At 42.9% G+C, this 16,827-nt stretch overlaps 1 protein-coding gene and 1 long non-coding RNA gene across 2 annotated transcripts; both read right to left on the reverse strand.

Moving 5' to 3' along the window:
• Positions 1-382: 382 nt before the first annotated feature.
• On the reverse strand, positions 383-7,088 carry LOC306824572. Its single transcript, XR_013779157.1, has 3 exons — positions 5,927-7,088; positions 5,671-5,715; positions 383-3,756 (listed from the first exon to the last, which is right to left on the reverse strand). It is a non-coding gene; the product is annotated as an uncharacterized lncRNA (long non-coding RNA).
• Positions 7,089-7,874: 786 nt separating this feature from the next.
• Positions 7,875-15,953, reverse strand: stx12l (syntaxin 12, like). The gene is made up of 10 exons (XM_079344749.1): positions 15,754-15,953; positions 13,766-13,891; positions 13,608-13,677; positions 13,399-13,498; positions 11,113-11,250; positions 10,967-11,004; positions 10,633-10,738; positions 10,475-10,547; positions 10,304-10,386; positions 7,875-8,960 (listed from the first exon to the last, which is right to left on the reverse strand). The coding sequence occupies exons 2-10, from the start codon at positions 13,863-13,865 to the stop codon at positions 8,868-8,870; spliced, it is 801 nt and encodes a 266-aa protein (XP_079200875.1). The 5' UTR covers positions 13,866-13,891; positions 15,754-15,953; the 3' UTR covers positions 7,875-8,867.
• Positions 15,954-16,827: the final 874 nt, after the last annotated feature.

Consider the following 16,827-nt stretch of genomic DNA (forward strand, 5'->3'; position numbering starts at 1 on the left):
ATTAGATCAATGAAGCATAACGGTCGTGACGTCATAATATACCGACCACGGTGTAGTTCGCTAGCGCATAACTTTAGCATTTTACTTCTCTCGGCTGCATTAACTCTTCAAACTTCATATAAATGATTTTCATCTGTAAAGATTATCCCGCTGAACTAAACAGCAACGCGTCAGAAACGTGTTTGACACAGAGCATATTTTCTGCAATGATCCAAAATCCAATGCAAAAATCCCATAGGCAAATTTTCGTAGGAACCACCGGCGCCATTTTTTCGGGTTGGCCTACAAAAATACGTCATTACTATACCAGACTATTTAAGAAAAAAGAGCTTTTATTTTGTATTTTTGGAGCCTTCTGTCTTAAAATTAAGGGTACTTAACATCCTGTTTGGGTGCAAACCCCTCTTATTTTGAAAGAAATAAGAAACGTGCAGAAGATCCACGATTACAATATAAAGTTAACCACAGCAAAAAGTAACTTGTTAAGTATCGAAAAGTGAAAACAGCTGAAGAGGACGGTAAAAAAGTGAAATGTTTGACGTCTCAAAGTGGATTTGACTTTTGACTCGTTAACTGATCGTTTTTTGTTTTGTTTTAAGATGAAAGGAGTTACTGAAAAACACAGAGGTGTCGTTCTTTTCCATCTGAGGAACTACGGTGTGCAGAAAGGGACAAAACAGCATGCAATCAATGCAGTCCAGAAACATGAATGCATTACTTTCAGACCGAATTTGTCATGGCGTTCAAAGTATGAATGCTGACTGCCCTGAAATTAACTCATCAGAAAGAACCATCATCATTAAAGAGTAAACGTGATAAATACAACATATAGATATGTCCTTTGAGGGCTTCTGTAGAATTAAAAACATGCAAATATACAAAATAAACAAAATAGGAAAGAGTTGGTACTAAAATAAAACAAACAATAAAACTGTTTTAAATAAAGCAGTCCATAAAATACATGTTTAGCTCAAGTTAAAATGGTTCATTTGATGTCCTGTAATAAAGTTTTTCACCAGATGAACTGATTCAGAATCATCAGAGAGCTGAAGGTTATGAAGGACTGAGATCTTTGCAGACCAGAATAGCTGCTGTGCTCCCTCAAAGTGTGCGTGTGTGTGCGCACACAAGGTGACTTTGTCTGTTTCCTGGATGGCAAAGTGTGTGTGTGCATGTGTGAGTGTGTGTGTGTGTGATGTATCTGGGGCAGCAGAGACAGACGCAGACCCCCGGGTGTATTTTCACATCTTGTCTGACAGTGTGTGCAGGAACATTTACAGCGAGTCTGTCCCTGGTTTGTTTTTTTATAGAAAGCTTAATGAAGAAGAGAATTCGGACTCACTGATAGAACATGCTGTGTGCTGTATGTGTGCATGCATAAGGTTCACATTAAAGCATTTATCTCCCCGCAGATACCCAACACCTGCTATTTATAGAGACCCTGGGCGGTGAGTGTGTGCATACCTTCTTTAAGAGTGCAAACTGAAGCCCAGATAGCCACACATAGGAAAAAGAGCCAATTAACATAAAATATGCAGGGAATTAAATCTGCATGGACGGAGCAGATGTGTCCAATCAGACGCCCCCATCTCCAAAACAACGTCCAGGGAGACGCGCAGCAGTAATTAATCTCCTTCAGGAGAGCTGTGGTGTTATCTGACAGTTGGTGCGCTCTTATTTTTAGACCGCCCGGGCACTCGAACTCTTCGCCAGGACAGCAGAGAAAGAATCCGCCGGGTGGTTTCGATTACAGTCTCACAAATATCAACTGTCAGTGTGTTGAACTCAACATCAAACTTTACTTTATCGTTCTCACCGTTTAGCACAAAGAGGTTTTTTTGTTCACATTTTTTGCGATCTGGGTGACTAAAAAAGTGTTTTAAGTTTCTCTAGAACAACTTTTCAGCCTGCAGCAGAGAAACAGGCCGTAATGGCAGCAACTAAGTCTCGTCTTCATTGCTGACCAGCTCAGATTGTCTCTCAGAGTGTCTGACAGTGTTGTAGAATAGATCCTATAGACTGGTGTAGTTTTGAGTCCTAAAACCAGGAAGTGAGTTAGCATTTTAGCGCCATGGGTTCCTCACTCTAAAAGTCAATGGGGATTTTGAATGTGTTTGTGTTTAGACGCCTGGAATAAGATCTGTGGTTAACACAAGCTGAAGAGATGTTGGTGTTTTGTTAGACGAGAAAAACTATGTGACCTAAGACCCCACTTGTGACTTTTAGAGTTTTTACGTGAACTTTAAACGGCGGTTGCTAACGAGTAGCTAACTGAAACTACAGTGGTTGTCACAGACATTAAACGTCATTACGCCGGGAACTCTCTCCCTAATCCTCCTTACAGCCTCTAGTCATGTTTTTCTGTGCTCTTGCAAATATTAGGTTAATAAACAACTTATTAAGCTAACGTTTAGCTATCTTGTCAAATCCGCTGATTAGATCGATGAAGCATAACGGTCGTGACGTCGTAATAAATCGACTGCGGTGTAGTTCACTAGCGCATAACGTTAGCTTTTTACTTCTCTCGGCTGCATTAACTCTTCAAACTTCCTATAAATGATGTTCATCTGTAAAGATTATCCTGCTGAACAAAACAACAACGCGTCAGAAACTCAGGACTCAAAACTACACCAGTCTATAGTGACTATACCGTCCCTCTAAAGAAACCAGCCTCCATTACAGCCTGTTTCACTGCTGCAGGCTGAAGAGTGCAATTAAAATCCTTTTTACCTCACAGAGCATGTGGTGTTTCTGCTCCAACTTCTTCATTTCCTGTTTGATTGTGTTATTGTTTGAGGATTTATCTTTAAAAACACACAAGTGTGAGTGATGACACGCACAAATAGAACCAGCGAGGCCGTGGTTAAATTTGAGTTTTTGTCAATGAAGTCTGGTGGCTTTGGAGAGAGTGAGGTTTTTAGATAGACCACATCACTCCTGTCCTTCAACAACTCCACTGGCTCCCCGTTAAATACCGCAATACTGATTTTAAAATCCTCCTTCTCACCTTCTAGACTCCTCTGTATACCTTTCCGATCTCCTTCACACCTGCACACCCTCTGTTCAGTCTCCTCCATGGTCCTCACCTTCCTCCTTTCCGCTTTTCATCAACAGGGTCTCGAGCATTCAGCCGCACAGCCCCTCTTCTCTGGAACTCTCTTCCCACCTTTTCAAGCTCAAAACTCACCTTTTTAAAAATCAGCTCATTCTGTAGGACCATGCACTTCTTACTGTTGTCGTTTTGTTTTTATTGTAGTTGATTGTGGTTGTTTTTATTCTGCTGTAAGGTGACCTTGAGGGTCATGAAAGGCACCCACAACAAAATGTATTATTATTATTATTTATTATTTATTATCTGCAGTTAAAAGGTCTATCAGTGTGGGTTACTACATGAATGTTTCCGTGTTTGTCTCTCGCTGTTAGCTTGCCCTATAACGGTTGGTCACGATTGTTTTTAAGTCCTAAAGAGCCGACTGGATCAAAAACAGTAAATACGAAGGTTGTGAGGGAAAACGTCTTTGACTGGTTGGTTTACCTCCAAATAATTCCGTGATAAACCAGAAGAATGTGTCTACTATCAGACACTTCTACAGAGCGTGTTTACTGTGCTCAGCCGAGAGATGTCCTGCTGTGGCGTTTGGTAAACTGTAAGCGTGCACTCCAGGGAGCCCGATCCACGTCACGAAGGCTAAAGTCCTCAATGCAGCAGCTTTGGGTTTGAATCCAACCTCGGTCCTTTTCTTCAGCCGTCCTATCCTATAAAGATGAAAAATTAGTGGACATGAATGTTGTAAATATCATTCTGCTCCGTCTAAAGGTCAAATCCAAAAAAGCATATTGTGGCAAAGACATTCAAATGCACCAATAAAGTTGTCCAGCGTCAATTTACTTCTTTTGTGACTGCGTGAAAGGAGTGTTGTGTGTATATATATATATATATATATATATATATATATATATATATATATATATATATATATATATATATATATATAAAATAAATCTCAAATAAATCCAAAAACATCTAAAAAGCGATAAGCAGAAAACAAAGTAAATCCAGGGAGCAGAGAGAGACAAATGAAGGGCGACAGGAGACATACCCACAAACTATGAACTGACAAAGAGGGTAACAAACACAGAGACTAAATAGACATGGGGTAATCAGACCCCATGGGGTAAATAGACACAGGTGAGACTAATCAGGGTCATCAAACAGGCGGGAAACACACAAGGAACCAAGAACAGAAGTAAAACCTGAAAACACAAACAAGATATTACAAAATATAACAGGAAATACTTAAGACTGGTATAAAAAGCACTAAACCCCAACAACACAAGAAACATAGGAAACAAACTTAAAGACAACACAGAAGGACACAAGGACAAAGGGAACACACAAGGAAACACCAACACACAGAAACAGGGAACAATGAAAACCAAGACGAAACACAGAACCAAACCATGACAGAGAAAAACAAGCTCTCCCAGTCATGTGCAACAGACTGTCTCCAATGAAGTATGTGTGTATGTAACTAAGTATAGTCATGTCAGAGTTATGTTAACTGACTTTATTTTCAGAAAATGATCATCCAGGAATAGTTGTCTTGATCACTGGAAAGTTTCCCCTACAGCATCTGTTAAATCTTGCGGTGCAGTTACCGCCAACTCTTAGCAGACTGGTGTTTGTTGTCTCTTCAAACGTGTGGTTATTAGTGCGGCTGGGACTCTTTGGGTGTCTCATGGTTTGATTCCATTTTGATTCTCGGGCTCACCATTCGATTGAGAATCCGTTTTCGATTCAAAGGCGATTCTGGATTCATGATTCAAAGTCCATTTTTGAACTTCGGGTTTCTACTCTCCAGTCATCTGTGAGACTGGCTGAATTTCCTGCTGCTCCTTTTTATCATTCTACAGAGCTAGCATTAGCACTTAGCAGGGAGCTACTGATTAGCCTAAAGAAAAAATGATTTTTTTAAAGTTATGAATCTATTTAAAATCTCAGTTGATGAGAATGTCGATTTTTACATAAACAGATTTTTTTCACTATGATCTCTTTGTGTGTGTTTGGTGAATTGAAGGGTATAGTTTTTGAAAAAGCCACCCAGTTGTTTTGTGAATCGTGGCTCTATAGCCTGTGCGTTCATAAGACAGGAACATTTTCAACAGTGTCCAATATCAGGGATTAATTGACACCCAGCAGCCAATCAGAATCGAGCTATCACCAGGCCCTTGGTAAAAAAAATAAATAAAAAAAAGTAGTAGTGAGTAATCTTTTTGTTTGTCTTCAACCTGCTCTTGCTTCTCTGCTCATTAAATGACAGAACAGACAGAGTCGTCTGCTCCTCTGTCCCTGTCACACATTCACATCTCTGGGAAACCAAATGGGACACACTGGTGGTCTCTCCTGTCCACAGATGCAGTTTGACAGACCTTGTTGTAGCTTATTAGAGCATCAGGGACTCACACAGGGAGCCGCAGAGAGTGACGTGCCGGTTGACAGAGGAGGGGCTTTGAGTGGTCTCGAGTCGTGGGCAGACGAGGCATAAGGGTGAATCAGGGAGTAGGAGGCGGGTGACAGGAAGGCGGAGGTGGCCTCACCATCTTGTCTTTAAAAAGCCTCAAGAAAAATGTAAATGTGCAGTGTTTGTGCACGGAAATATTCCCACTCACTTGTTTCCTCCTTTGCGCAGCCATGATGAAGTGTGAAATCTGCCCCTGTGTGAAGACAAAAGAAACTCATTTAATCTCTGTGTCCCACATTAACAGAGCCTCTCCTTTTACAATCATCGTCGCTCTTCCTGTGCGTCTATCAGACGAGCCAATCAGCCCTGATTATGAGTCTGAAACTCTTCATAACAATGAACGAAAGGAGAGCACAGACGGTGGGTTCCACCGCGACAAAAGGGAATATGGAAAGCAGACTCACCCTCTCTTTGTCCTGAGCTGACAGGTGATTTCGATCAGACTTTTTTCCCCCCGTGAGTTTCCCCAGAGACATCTTTCCCTTCAGCGAACATGGACTGTCTGCTCTAAAGGCCAGAGGAGGAGAGGATGAGGAAGCGATTGGTTCATAAAGAGAAGCTGAATATAGGGAGCTCCCTGCAGGCGACACATATTAACAACCAGATTCTATTCAAACGCTGAGACATGAATAAGTAAAAGGCTTTTATTTATTTCAGCCTAAGAAGCGACCCTGACTTTTTTTTTTTTTTTTAAACAGTCTATGCTTTAAGTCAAAGTCCACACTGAGCATGCTCAGTGAGAGCCCAGTGTCAAAGTGTTGAGTCACCTTTCTGACCTTCCAGTGATGTCGAGGACCCCCTCAATTCTCCTCCTGCGGAAACAAGGCGGCCGTTACCACGGCAACCCTGATGTTAGCATCCTTTACATCCCACCATGCTCCCATTTCTCACCGGTTAAGATTTTTTTTTTTGACCGCACTCAGAAGGGTAAGAGTCTCTTTCAGACGTTGGAGTGCCGTGCACTGATTAGACATCTCGACTTTTAACGCTGCAGCACCGACAGCAGAGCGAGCTGAAGAATATGCAGCGCAACCGGAGGACGAATACAGTACAAGCATCAGAACACACAACGCAAAGGCTGCAGAAATTTGTGTTACATCCGTTGAGCATCACTTTAGTTGCAACAAGAGCTCATCAGTACTGATTTCACCTGTTATCAAACCATCCAGGTGATCAGCCGACCTCAGAGATGAGAGGCTGGTGATAAAGTGTGCTTCACTTCCAGTCCGCTGAAACGCTTTCTCTTACCAATAAAACAGTATATAAACCAGACATGCCTCGTTTTATGTGCTGTGAGAACAAGACCTTCATTACATCTGTAATGGTTGACATGATCACCCTAACTAGGTCAAGTTTCACTCTATTGTCTTTCACACTTTATGCTAATCTGCTCATCAATAGTTGGGTACTTTAATGACAATCACCATGATCACTCCTGGTTTCACCTTATTGTTTTGGACACTTAATGCTAATCACTGCTCCTTTATGATGCTGAGCATTTTAATGGCCCAGTCTGCATCCCTGCATTGACTGTTTAATGACTGTACTCGCACCTCTGGCACTACCTCAAACACCTCTGTACATGCACATGTAACTCGTTTCTAGAAGGTCAGCACTTTTGTTTCTAAGGCTCTTCAACTGTTTACAGGTCTCTTTTAACCAGCACACATGTTTTTCTCTCCTTCACAGGTTATGTACATTATACTATATAAGTTTTAAGTCTAATGCTAATGCTAACTGCACAGGTTTAACATATAATTATGTTTACTCTTAGTCACATAGGGGCTGCTAAATCTTGTTTGGGGGATTATTGTATAGAGAGGGGAGGGGGGACAGTGGGTGTGTATTGTAACTAATGTCTTGTGTCTGTATACTGCTACTGGATGCCTTGAATTTCCCTCGGGATCAATAAAGTATCTATCTATCTATCTATTGCTGTAAAATTGATGTTTTTAAAAAGCACTTTTAGCTTCATGTTTGATCAAACTCTGAACATATGGAAATACTTAAAAAAAACTATTTTCATTTATAATGTCAGTATAAAACATTAAATGTCACTCTATAATAGTCTTTTTCTTGCGTTTTGAAAACAAAAAATAAAGTTGTCTTTGTACCTTTTAGGAGCTGTGATGTTAACACGGTGTTCATGGTTTAGGAGCTGTAGATGGACAGTGTTGCTATGAATCTGTTTATCCTTCAGATAAAATAAAGCAGCTTCATTTACATGTTTTAAGTTCCAGAGGAGTGTGTTTAGTTGACCACCAGCGCTTAAATGCGACAACAAACCTGCTTCTCTCTCTCCTCGTGCTAACATCTCCCCCTGGTGGACAGAGTGACACATTACACCAGCAGCTCGTTCATCAGGCGTGTCTGTATTGAACTCTCCGTTTCAGGGAGGCAAATCCAAGAAAACTTTACACAGACACTTCTGATTCAACAGACAGTGTTTGATAGGACTACATATAAAACTGTGCAACAGTGCATTTCATAAGACACAGAACTACAGCAGTGATAAAAGTTAGTCTAAATTCTGTTATAGGAATGTGGGATTTATTTGACGTCGGACCAATCTCAATCTCCCGCCTGAGTCCTGAACACCAAACTTCAGCTGTGTGGAGCTCTTTATTTAATATAAGTTAATTTATACCAAACTTAAAGGAAGAATCTGCGACATTTTACAAATAAAATCTCATAAAATCCAGTCTTTCCTGTGTAAATGTGTGTGAGTCCTGACAGTTTAAATTGAGGGAGAAGCTGGAGTCCCGCTGGCTGTGTTGTTGTCAGAGCTGTGTTTACATGGACGGCTCCTCCCCTTGTGTATAAAAGCTGTTTTAGTCAAGAAGAAGAAGAACATACTCACTGATTATTTGGATGAAGAGTTTTTAGATCGTTCTGTGTCAGTTTACATGAAGCTACTAGCTAACTAAAGAGCGCTAACATTAGCATGCTAACACAACAATGCAGGACACAGTTGATTGCAGCTCGAGCAAAGGGACAATTTTATCAGCTGCTTGCTCTTACTGGTGCGTTGTGATTTATAGCTCCTTCATGTGAACGTGAGTAGAGAGTGGTTGGAGACGTCTGTTTGTTTTGGTTTCGTTCTGGAGCTCAAGGGCGACATCTACTGGATCAAAAAAAGTCGCACATTCTTCCTTTTAATTTTCAAAAGGCGAGAATTATGGGTCCCTCCTCAAAAAGGGACACAGACTTAATCAGTGGAGGTTAGGATAAGAGCATGCATGCACACATACATAAAAAGGTTTCTCTCTTTCTTTTACACACACACACACACACACACACACATGCTGGGAGTCATCTGAAGGCGTCAGTGGGCGGGGCTTCTCCTCATTTCATGGCCTGCCAGATGATGATGATGATGATGAGGAGCATCAGCGACAGCACCATGGCCAGTATGCACATCCTCTTACGAGACTTCCTCTGCAAACACAAAACAAACAGCGAGCTGATTCACTGCAGCGTGTTCGATGTTTCACACACAACATATCTTTAAGACTGTCAACAATCACACAGAGAAAAAAACAACAACAACTCCGCTTTATAAATCACACACTGTCTCTTGTGACTACACGACGTGCTGCAGCTGTCCTGACGATGAACGGATTTTGTTTTCAATTCAAACATCTCATAACGTGTGCAGCAGCGATTCTGCAATAAACACTTCAAGAGATTTAATCCAACGTCTTTGTTCCCCGAGCCTCATTTAGCGCTGTGCACAACTTCACGAGCTAACTGTAGTCTCACGATCGCCCGCTTATGAGTGTGAAAGGAGAGTTATTTCCAAAGTGGCTCTTCATTATATATGTTGCCAAACATTTTGTCGTGCAGACGGAAAAGTGGCTGATTTCTCGAGGCCGAGCGATGCATATTCCTGGTTCAGAGAACTTATTGATCAGCAGGGAAGATTCTGTGGAAAAGAGTCCAAATACAGGCAAACAAGATGTTTGTGATTATCAACTTCTCACTTTCACCTCCATCCATGTTTGTGAGGTTTGTATTGAGAGATAATCCTGAAAAATCTGAAAATATAATTTCAGGTGGAGATTCTCCCGACCTGGCTGTTCACGTACAGTATACTCCTAACAGAGGGAGACAAGACAAGAGAGAGGGGCGGGGGTCTCTCTGAAGTACGATGTGACGTAAAAAAAAAACAACACAGAAGAAACAGACGGAGCAACAGAGTCCTCCAGCCTTTTCATCACAGCAGCTTTACTCCGGTTGTTTGGCCGTACTCCTCTGTGACCACATCCACAGCGGGACGGTTTACTCCTGATTATTTGGAGGTCACGTAAGAGTCACATGAACTTTTGACTGTGACGTCCATTGTCGTGTTACAATCGCTGGGGATGAAATGTTCAAATTCAAAATGAGCCAATTTAAATAAATGTTTTTATGTGGATGCTGTAGGCTAATTTCTAATTATTCTGCGGACTCCCTGCAATACCCTTCAGTACCCCTAGGGGGCCGTGTACTCCCTGTTTGGAATCACTGCTCTGAACGATGGTATAATGAGAATATTTCCTTCATATCAACGCTACGTGTGGAATGAAAATATTAACTAAAGAGTGGACGTCAACATCCTGACAAACAGGAAACGTTAATGCAGCAGTTTATCGTAGTGTTTGGATGCACCGTGCAGCAGTCACACAACATCCTTCTAATGTCCCGCTGCGTCCTCAGCTCAGCTCAATGAAGAAAAAAAAAATACTCGGGAGCCGACAGGACAAACTTCAGCGAGCACGAGAGCGTTGTTAGCGTCTGACCTGGTAGTAGGAGGCCTTCTGCAGCTGGACGGCTCCTCTGCCCACGTGAGCTTCAGCTCCCTCCACATTCGCCTCGATGCTGTCTGTGAATCCAAACACAGGAGGAGCTTCACACCACACGCTCACAGCACAAACCATCACATCTACTCGTCTGACAGTCCCACGACCTACCGATGGTCTCTCCCTGATCGTGGATCATCATCGCCAGGTCCTTGAAGATCTGATTCACGTCCATGATGTCCGCCTGGGGACGACAGAGGGAACTTAAAAAACGGAACTAAAAAGGGACGGTGTGTTATTTTAACAGTGTACAGGAGAACCTCTGATACCTCCAGCTGTTTGATGTTGGTCTCCCTCTCCTTGATGGTCTCCAGGTCCTCCTCTGTGATCGGGGGCTCCTCTGTCTGAGTCTGGGTCTGACCCCATTCGCCTCCTCTGCACAATCACACCACAACGTAGAACTTGAGTCAAAGACAGCGTCCAAAAGGAGGGACGATAAAAATAACACTCAGCCGACGAGCAGCTTGTTCAACATCCAATAAGAGCGTACCTGAAGCTCAGATCAGATCAGAGGAGGCTTACATGCCATGTCAATGCATCGGTCCGCTCTACTGGGAATAAACATTTAACAAGAAGCAGGTGGAAGAGCGAGAGGAACCTTACTTTTCAAATGTGACCAGCTGCTCGTTTCCTCCATCTCCCTGCAGACAGGAACAAAAAAAAACATTCAAAGTGAGCTCACATCACTTCTCCACTAACGTTCACTGAATCCTTCACGGAGTCTTTAAAGTCGAAGCTGTGCTGCTCACCGTGACTCTGGACCCGGCTCGAGCCCGGACCACTGACTCCTTCTCCTTCTCGGCCGCTCTCCTCTGAACCAGCTGGAAGTTGTTGAGAGCTGCGGAGAAGTCGTTCATCAAACGCTCCCTCCTCAGCTTCTGCTGCCTCTGAAGGAGCGAGAGGAGGAAAGAAAACATCACCGACAGCCAGACGCACGTTTGACACCGTTTCACAAAGCAAACAGATCAGAGGTGTCGTTATCGTTTCACACTTAATAAGCAGAAGAGCTAAATGTAAAGGACCGCCTTTACACTTTGAAATATTATTTGTGTTTTATCTGGCAGTCTCTGAAGCTTTAACAGCAGCGTCATGTTTTGCACGTAACTCCGCCTTAACAAGTCGTGCTGCGCTGTGATTGGCTAAGACAGTCAATAGATCAAACAGAGGACTTTTCAACCAACTAAGAAAAAATTAAATAAAAAAATTATATATATATATATAAATGTATATATATATTTACAGTGACCACCTGCAGATATCTTTGGGTCTGAGAGATGCCAAAAGCTGCAGTTCCTGGAGTGTCCACTAGAGGCTGTCACAGAGAGTGAGACCCTCTCAGCTCTGCAGGCTATTTAAATTACGTTAAGGCTTTAAGTTATGGGTGTGGCCTCTTTGATTGACAGGTGGCAGTGGCCACTGAGCTAAACTTTACCTCATGTCTATGTTTGTACATGTTTATATAATAAAAGACAAATCCTCTGTGACTTTGTAAACACTCAGGAGGAAGATAAATATAATAAGAGGTCGTCTTAGTGTCAACTTTGAAGCATAAATATTCCATAAGTTTACGCTTGGATAAGCAATGCATGAGAAGGGATGTTAGCTTCTCATTAAAGGACATACGACGTACTCATGATGTTGATCGGAGGAATGCAGAGAAAATCATGTTAGCGACATGTTTCTGTCATGTGGAGCGCAGCATGTTTCCCCTTCCTATGAACCTTTGAGCTGCTTCATGTCTCAGTGACAGGATGATGCATGGAAATCATTTTTATCGTCACACTAACTCTTTGCCCTGTTAGTCTATTAAAAGCAGCAAAGGCGTGGAGAGATGGACTGAGATCTAAAGTGAATCAAACGTCTCTGTAGTCTGTCTGTCGAGCCTGGAGCTCACCGTACCATCCAACGTCTTATATTCACTGGGAGTCAGAGCGTGAAGAGCCAATCAGCTGCTCCCGACCGGGCCGATGAACTTATGACATGTTTGACATGTTGGTTGTACGACTGCACACGCTCTCAAAGAGAGAGCAGAGCCAGATCTACAGACAACACTGCGTCCAAAATCTCCATGGCAACAGCAGGGATGCCTGCTAAAACAGTCAGATCTGACTCCAGCCTCCGTCGTATCATTCTGAACCCTCCGTCCTGATGTCACCCGTACGGAGGGAGCTCACAGCTTCTTCCTGTTTATGTGTTGACGTTTTCTCTTCTCGTCTGCCAACGTTAGCTTATTCTGAAGATGATTACGAGGCATATTTCTCATGAAAGTTTTCACTGTGCTTTTTGAGTGTGTGGACACATAAATCAGGAGCTTTGGCTGGAGCGTCGTTGGTTATTGGTTGCTTTAGTCCAGTGAGGTAAAATCAGGTTTTTCTGTCAGTGGAGTCGGGTGTCTTTAAAGAGAGTGATGTTCCAGCTGGATCTTCTTCTCCTTTAACAGTGAAGCTTTCAGACACTCAGGCCCCGCCCACACGTAGCCGGGTATCTCACAAAACAAAGATATTTTTCTACTTTTCGGCCTCCCATCCACACGAACACGCAGAAACGAAGCTTTTAAAAAGCTCCGACCAAAGTGAAGATTTGTGAATTCTCCGTTTATGTGTTTACATCAATACGTCAATAACCGGGGTTTTCACTGCCTTCGACAGAATATGTTCTTACATCACATGTGCGACCTGGAAACAGTCTGAATGTGCTTAAAAACTTCTGCGGTTACGTGTGGGTGAAGTTTTTTCTACAAACGAGGTCGTGTGTATGGAAGTGTTTTTCTGGACGGAGGGGACAGGATATTCGTTCTTACAAAAACCCGGCTACGTGTGGACGAGGCCTCAGATCTGAGCCTGTCAGTGACAAAAACAAGACCTTCAGTGGACACACTTTGATGGATTAAAGACTGTAAACGTTGCATCTATCACAGCCTGTTTCGCAGCTGCAGGTTGAAGCAATGTCCTGAAGGAATTTCACACATGTACCGAAAAGTTCCCTGGAAGAAACCAAGAATTAGAGAATTTAAAAAAAAGCAACAACAGACAGACCTGCTCGGATGGAGACAGAGGTGGAGGCAGAGACCCGAGCTCCTTCAGGTGTCTGTTTGTCTCTTTGGCCAGCTGGTTGGTGTAGTGCTGGAGCTGCTGTCTGCAGGGGAACACACACACACACACACACACACACACACACACACACACACACTGTGAGATTTAGACGGGTACACGTCATCAAAAGACAACGCGGGACGAGGACTCACAGTTTCTCCTGCAGCTCCGACGTCTCCTGTCGAGTCTCCAGCTGGTAGAGCAGATTCTTGATCTGACCGGCTGCACAGAGAGAAAGAGGCGGAGCTTCAAACAGACGCCATGGGTTACGAGACGTCACATCGTGATGCTACACACGGCGCTCACTCACAGTTGTGGCTGATCTTCTGGATGTTGGAGCTGCACGTCTGGACGAGGCCGTTAAAGTCCCCGGGCTGGGACCAGCCGCTGTCTGCTCGCGTGTACGACATCCTGAGCGACACACTCGAAACACCAGCTGCACACACACACACACACACACACACACACACACACACACACACACAGGGAGGAGAGAGGGAGAGAAACAAAGGGTTATTTCATATATTAAACATGTTTCATGTTGTACTTTCACTGTGACTTCTCATCCTTTATTTTGAAACCTGTCAAGTCGTGATGCAGACAGGAAGCATGAAAGTTGTTCTCTGCCGAGCACTGCCAAGTAGCCGTTGAGCAAGGCACCGAACCCAAAAATCGCTCTGGTGCACGGACTTCTCTCCACTAAGACGAGCAACATGTCTCTAGTGTAAAATCTGGGCTTGATAAAGTATATAAAAATTTAAATATGTTAGTCGTGTCCTTGCTTGAACACTTTGATCACTTTTAAAGGATTAAATGATTTTGATGCCGTCGAGCCTCGTGAGCAGTGAGTGAGAGTTGGGCTGTGTTGGTTTTTAAACAGAATCTATTTGACAGCAGCCGGAGCCGATCGGGCGTGTTTAGTATTCTTAACACTTGTATTTTAAGCTTCTTGTTTACGTGTGTTTGGATCATGTTAAACAGTGTTTTGACAGTGTTTTGTGTGGTGAGTGGTTTCATCTCATTATGCAGTTGCAGTGTCGAGCATGCGGCGTGTCAAAGACGAGGTTTAGATGGTGCAGCAGGTCATCCAGGATTCCCCGCTGTCGTCTCTCTGGAACATTCTGTTTTCTGTTTCAATTAAGATTATACTTAGCTACGTTTCTGTGGTTATTTTATGGCTGTGACTTTCTACCACAGCCTTTGAAACCCAACATTTATCAAACTATTATTGACAGACCCAACACAACACTCAAGGTACTTAATGTGCTTAAGCAGGAGCATCACTAAATGTTGTCCTGAACATGCAAATACAACCTTTTTGTTTCCTCTCTCTGGGCTCTCATGTTGTCATATTTAATCTTCTCTGTGACGTTTAATGGTCTGCTTCTTCTTCTCTCTTCGTCAGGACGTCTCGTGTGAAGCACTTTGAATCGCCTGGTTGCTGTCATGTACTTTATGAATAAAGTTTCCTTACCAGGAGGGCAGCTTGTCAACAAACTTTAAACCACAGCAGTGGCCCAAAATGTCCAAATTTTGCATTGACAGTAAGAATCCTCCCTAAGGGGGCCCCATCTGCTCAGAGTTACATGCACTATTAATGTGAGAAAACAAAGTTTGTAAGTGATGTCAATCCAGGAGAATTATCCGTCAACAGGAGAGAAAAAACTAAAAGAGGAAGAGGAGGAAGTGTCAGTCTACTGGCAGACATAATGGAGATAAATGCTGGTTGGAGGGCCCCCCAATTACTTTTCTGCCAAGGGCCCCTATATACTATACTACTGTATATTCGTCACTGTTCCTTTCCTTATTTATTACCTGCTTTATTCCTCTACTTTGACTGACATGACAGAGAAACATCAACAACGAGGACAGAATAAATCACTGCCCTCCACTCTGAGGATAAACATGTTTGTACAGATCCTCACAGACTTTTATATCTCAGTGAAAGGGAGCAGCTAGAAACAGAGGAAACAGGCGCACAGCCGGAGCCAAACCCGAGTCATCACGTGGATTAATCTTCTGACCGATCTGAGGAGAATGACCCGACGAACCAAGCGGAGCCTTTATAACATCTTTAATTTCACATCAATAAAACACCTGAGCTACTGTCATCGACGTTAAATGACACACGATCATTGGTTATCAAATCTAATTACAGGCCGTTATTGGTGGTAACTAACACGTTCATAATAACATGTCCAATCACTGCCAGGCTTCAGATTTGCTCCACAGCTTTCAACAGCAGGTGACGTCATCACTGTCAGCGTTTGATGAAATAATAAAAATGGGATATCTTACTTTAGAGTGAAGCTGCTCCCACACTGTCCGCTGCCTCTCCAGTATTCCTGGACCACAATAAACCCAGCCCGTGTGACGTCACACGCTCGCGGCACTAATCCGACGTCAGTGTGACGCAGAGAAAAAAACAAAAACAAAACGATCACTGTGACGCTGAATTCTGCTGTCGGATAAAAACCTAAATGTGAAAAGCGTGTTTTCAGTGAGTTAATTTATAGGTGTGTGTGTATTCATGAACTCTCCGCTGTGTGTTTTTTATCCCCGTGGAGATAATTCAGCCACATGACTTTCACGCAGGCTTTAATAATAAACCAGCATTGTGCAGCCGGGCACGTGACGGCAGGAAGAATTAGCTCGTTACCCTGCAGTAACCATGGAGACGGAGGATGAGACCTCCTCTGTCAGGGGTTTGAAGACCGTTTCTTATGAAAAAAAAAATAATAATAATAATACATATTATGTAGGACATTTTGCACTTGTCATGCAAAGTTTCAGGGTTAAATCCATCATTTTGTTTGTCATTTGAAGCAGGGGTCCCTAAACTTTTCAACCCGTGACCCCCAGTCAGTGGGTGCCAGAGACCGGGGACCCCCACCATCCCTGGAGATGGTTGAGACATATTATTATTAAATTATATCTCGCCACCACACACCAAATAAAAGGCCCTATGCAAACGCTGGCTTGGTTTTGTTTTTATTTTATTTTTTTTGCTTTAGTTGATATTTCTATGTGCACTTTTTTTTGGTTCACTTTACCACAAATATAAAAAAAGATATGTGCTTCCACTTCAGACCAGTAGAGGGCGACAATGCACCTTAAGTCTGTGTCCAAGTAGCTAAAACTAGAAGGTGAACAAAAAACATGTAAAAAGCTCCTCCTGGAAATATCAGGAGATTTCTACTTGATGCCAAAGCTGTTGCAGGTATAAGCTTCAATGAAACCTGCTGGTCAACTCTGCCAAACATGGAGTTGGGATGTTTGCAGCTCGTGGTAAAAGCATCACTCGACGCTGCAGTTCAACCAGAGCTTTATAAACCAGCAGCAGGATTTTAAACTCTGTTCTCTGACAGACTG

Source organism: Symphodus melops (genome assembly GCF_947650265.1).
Source record: "Symphodus melops genome assembly, chromosome: 5".
NCBI lineage: Eukaryota > Metazoa > Chordata > Actinopteri > Labriformes > Labridae > Symphodus > Symphodus melops.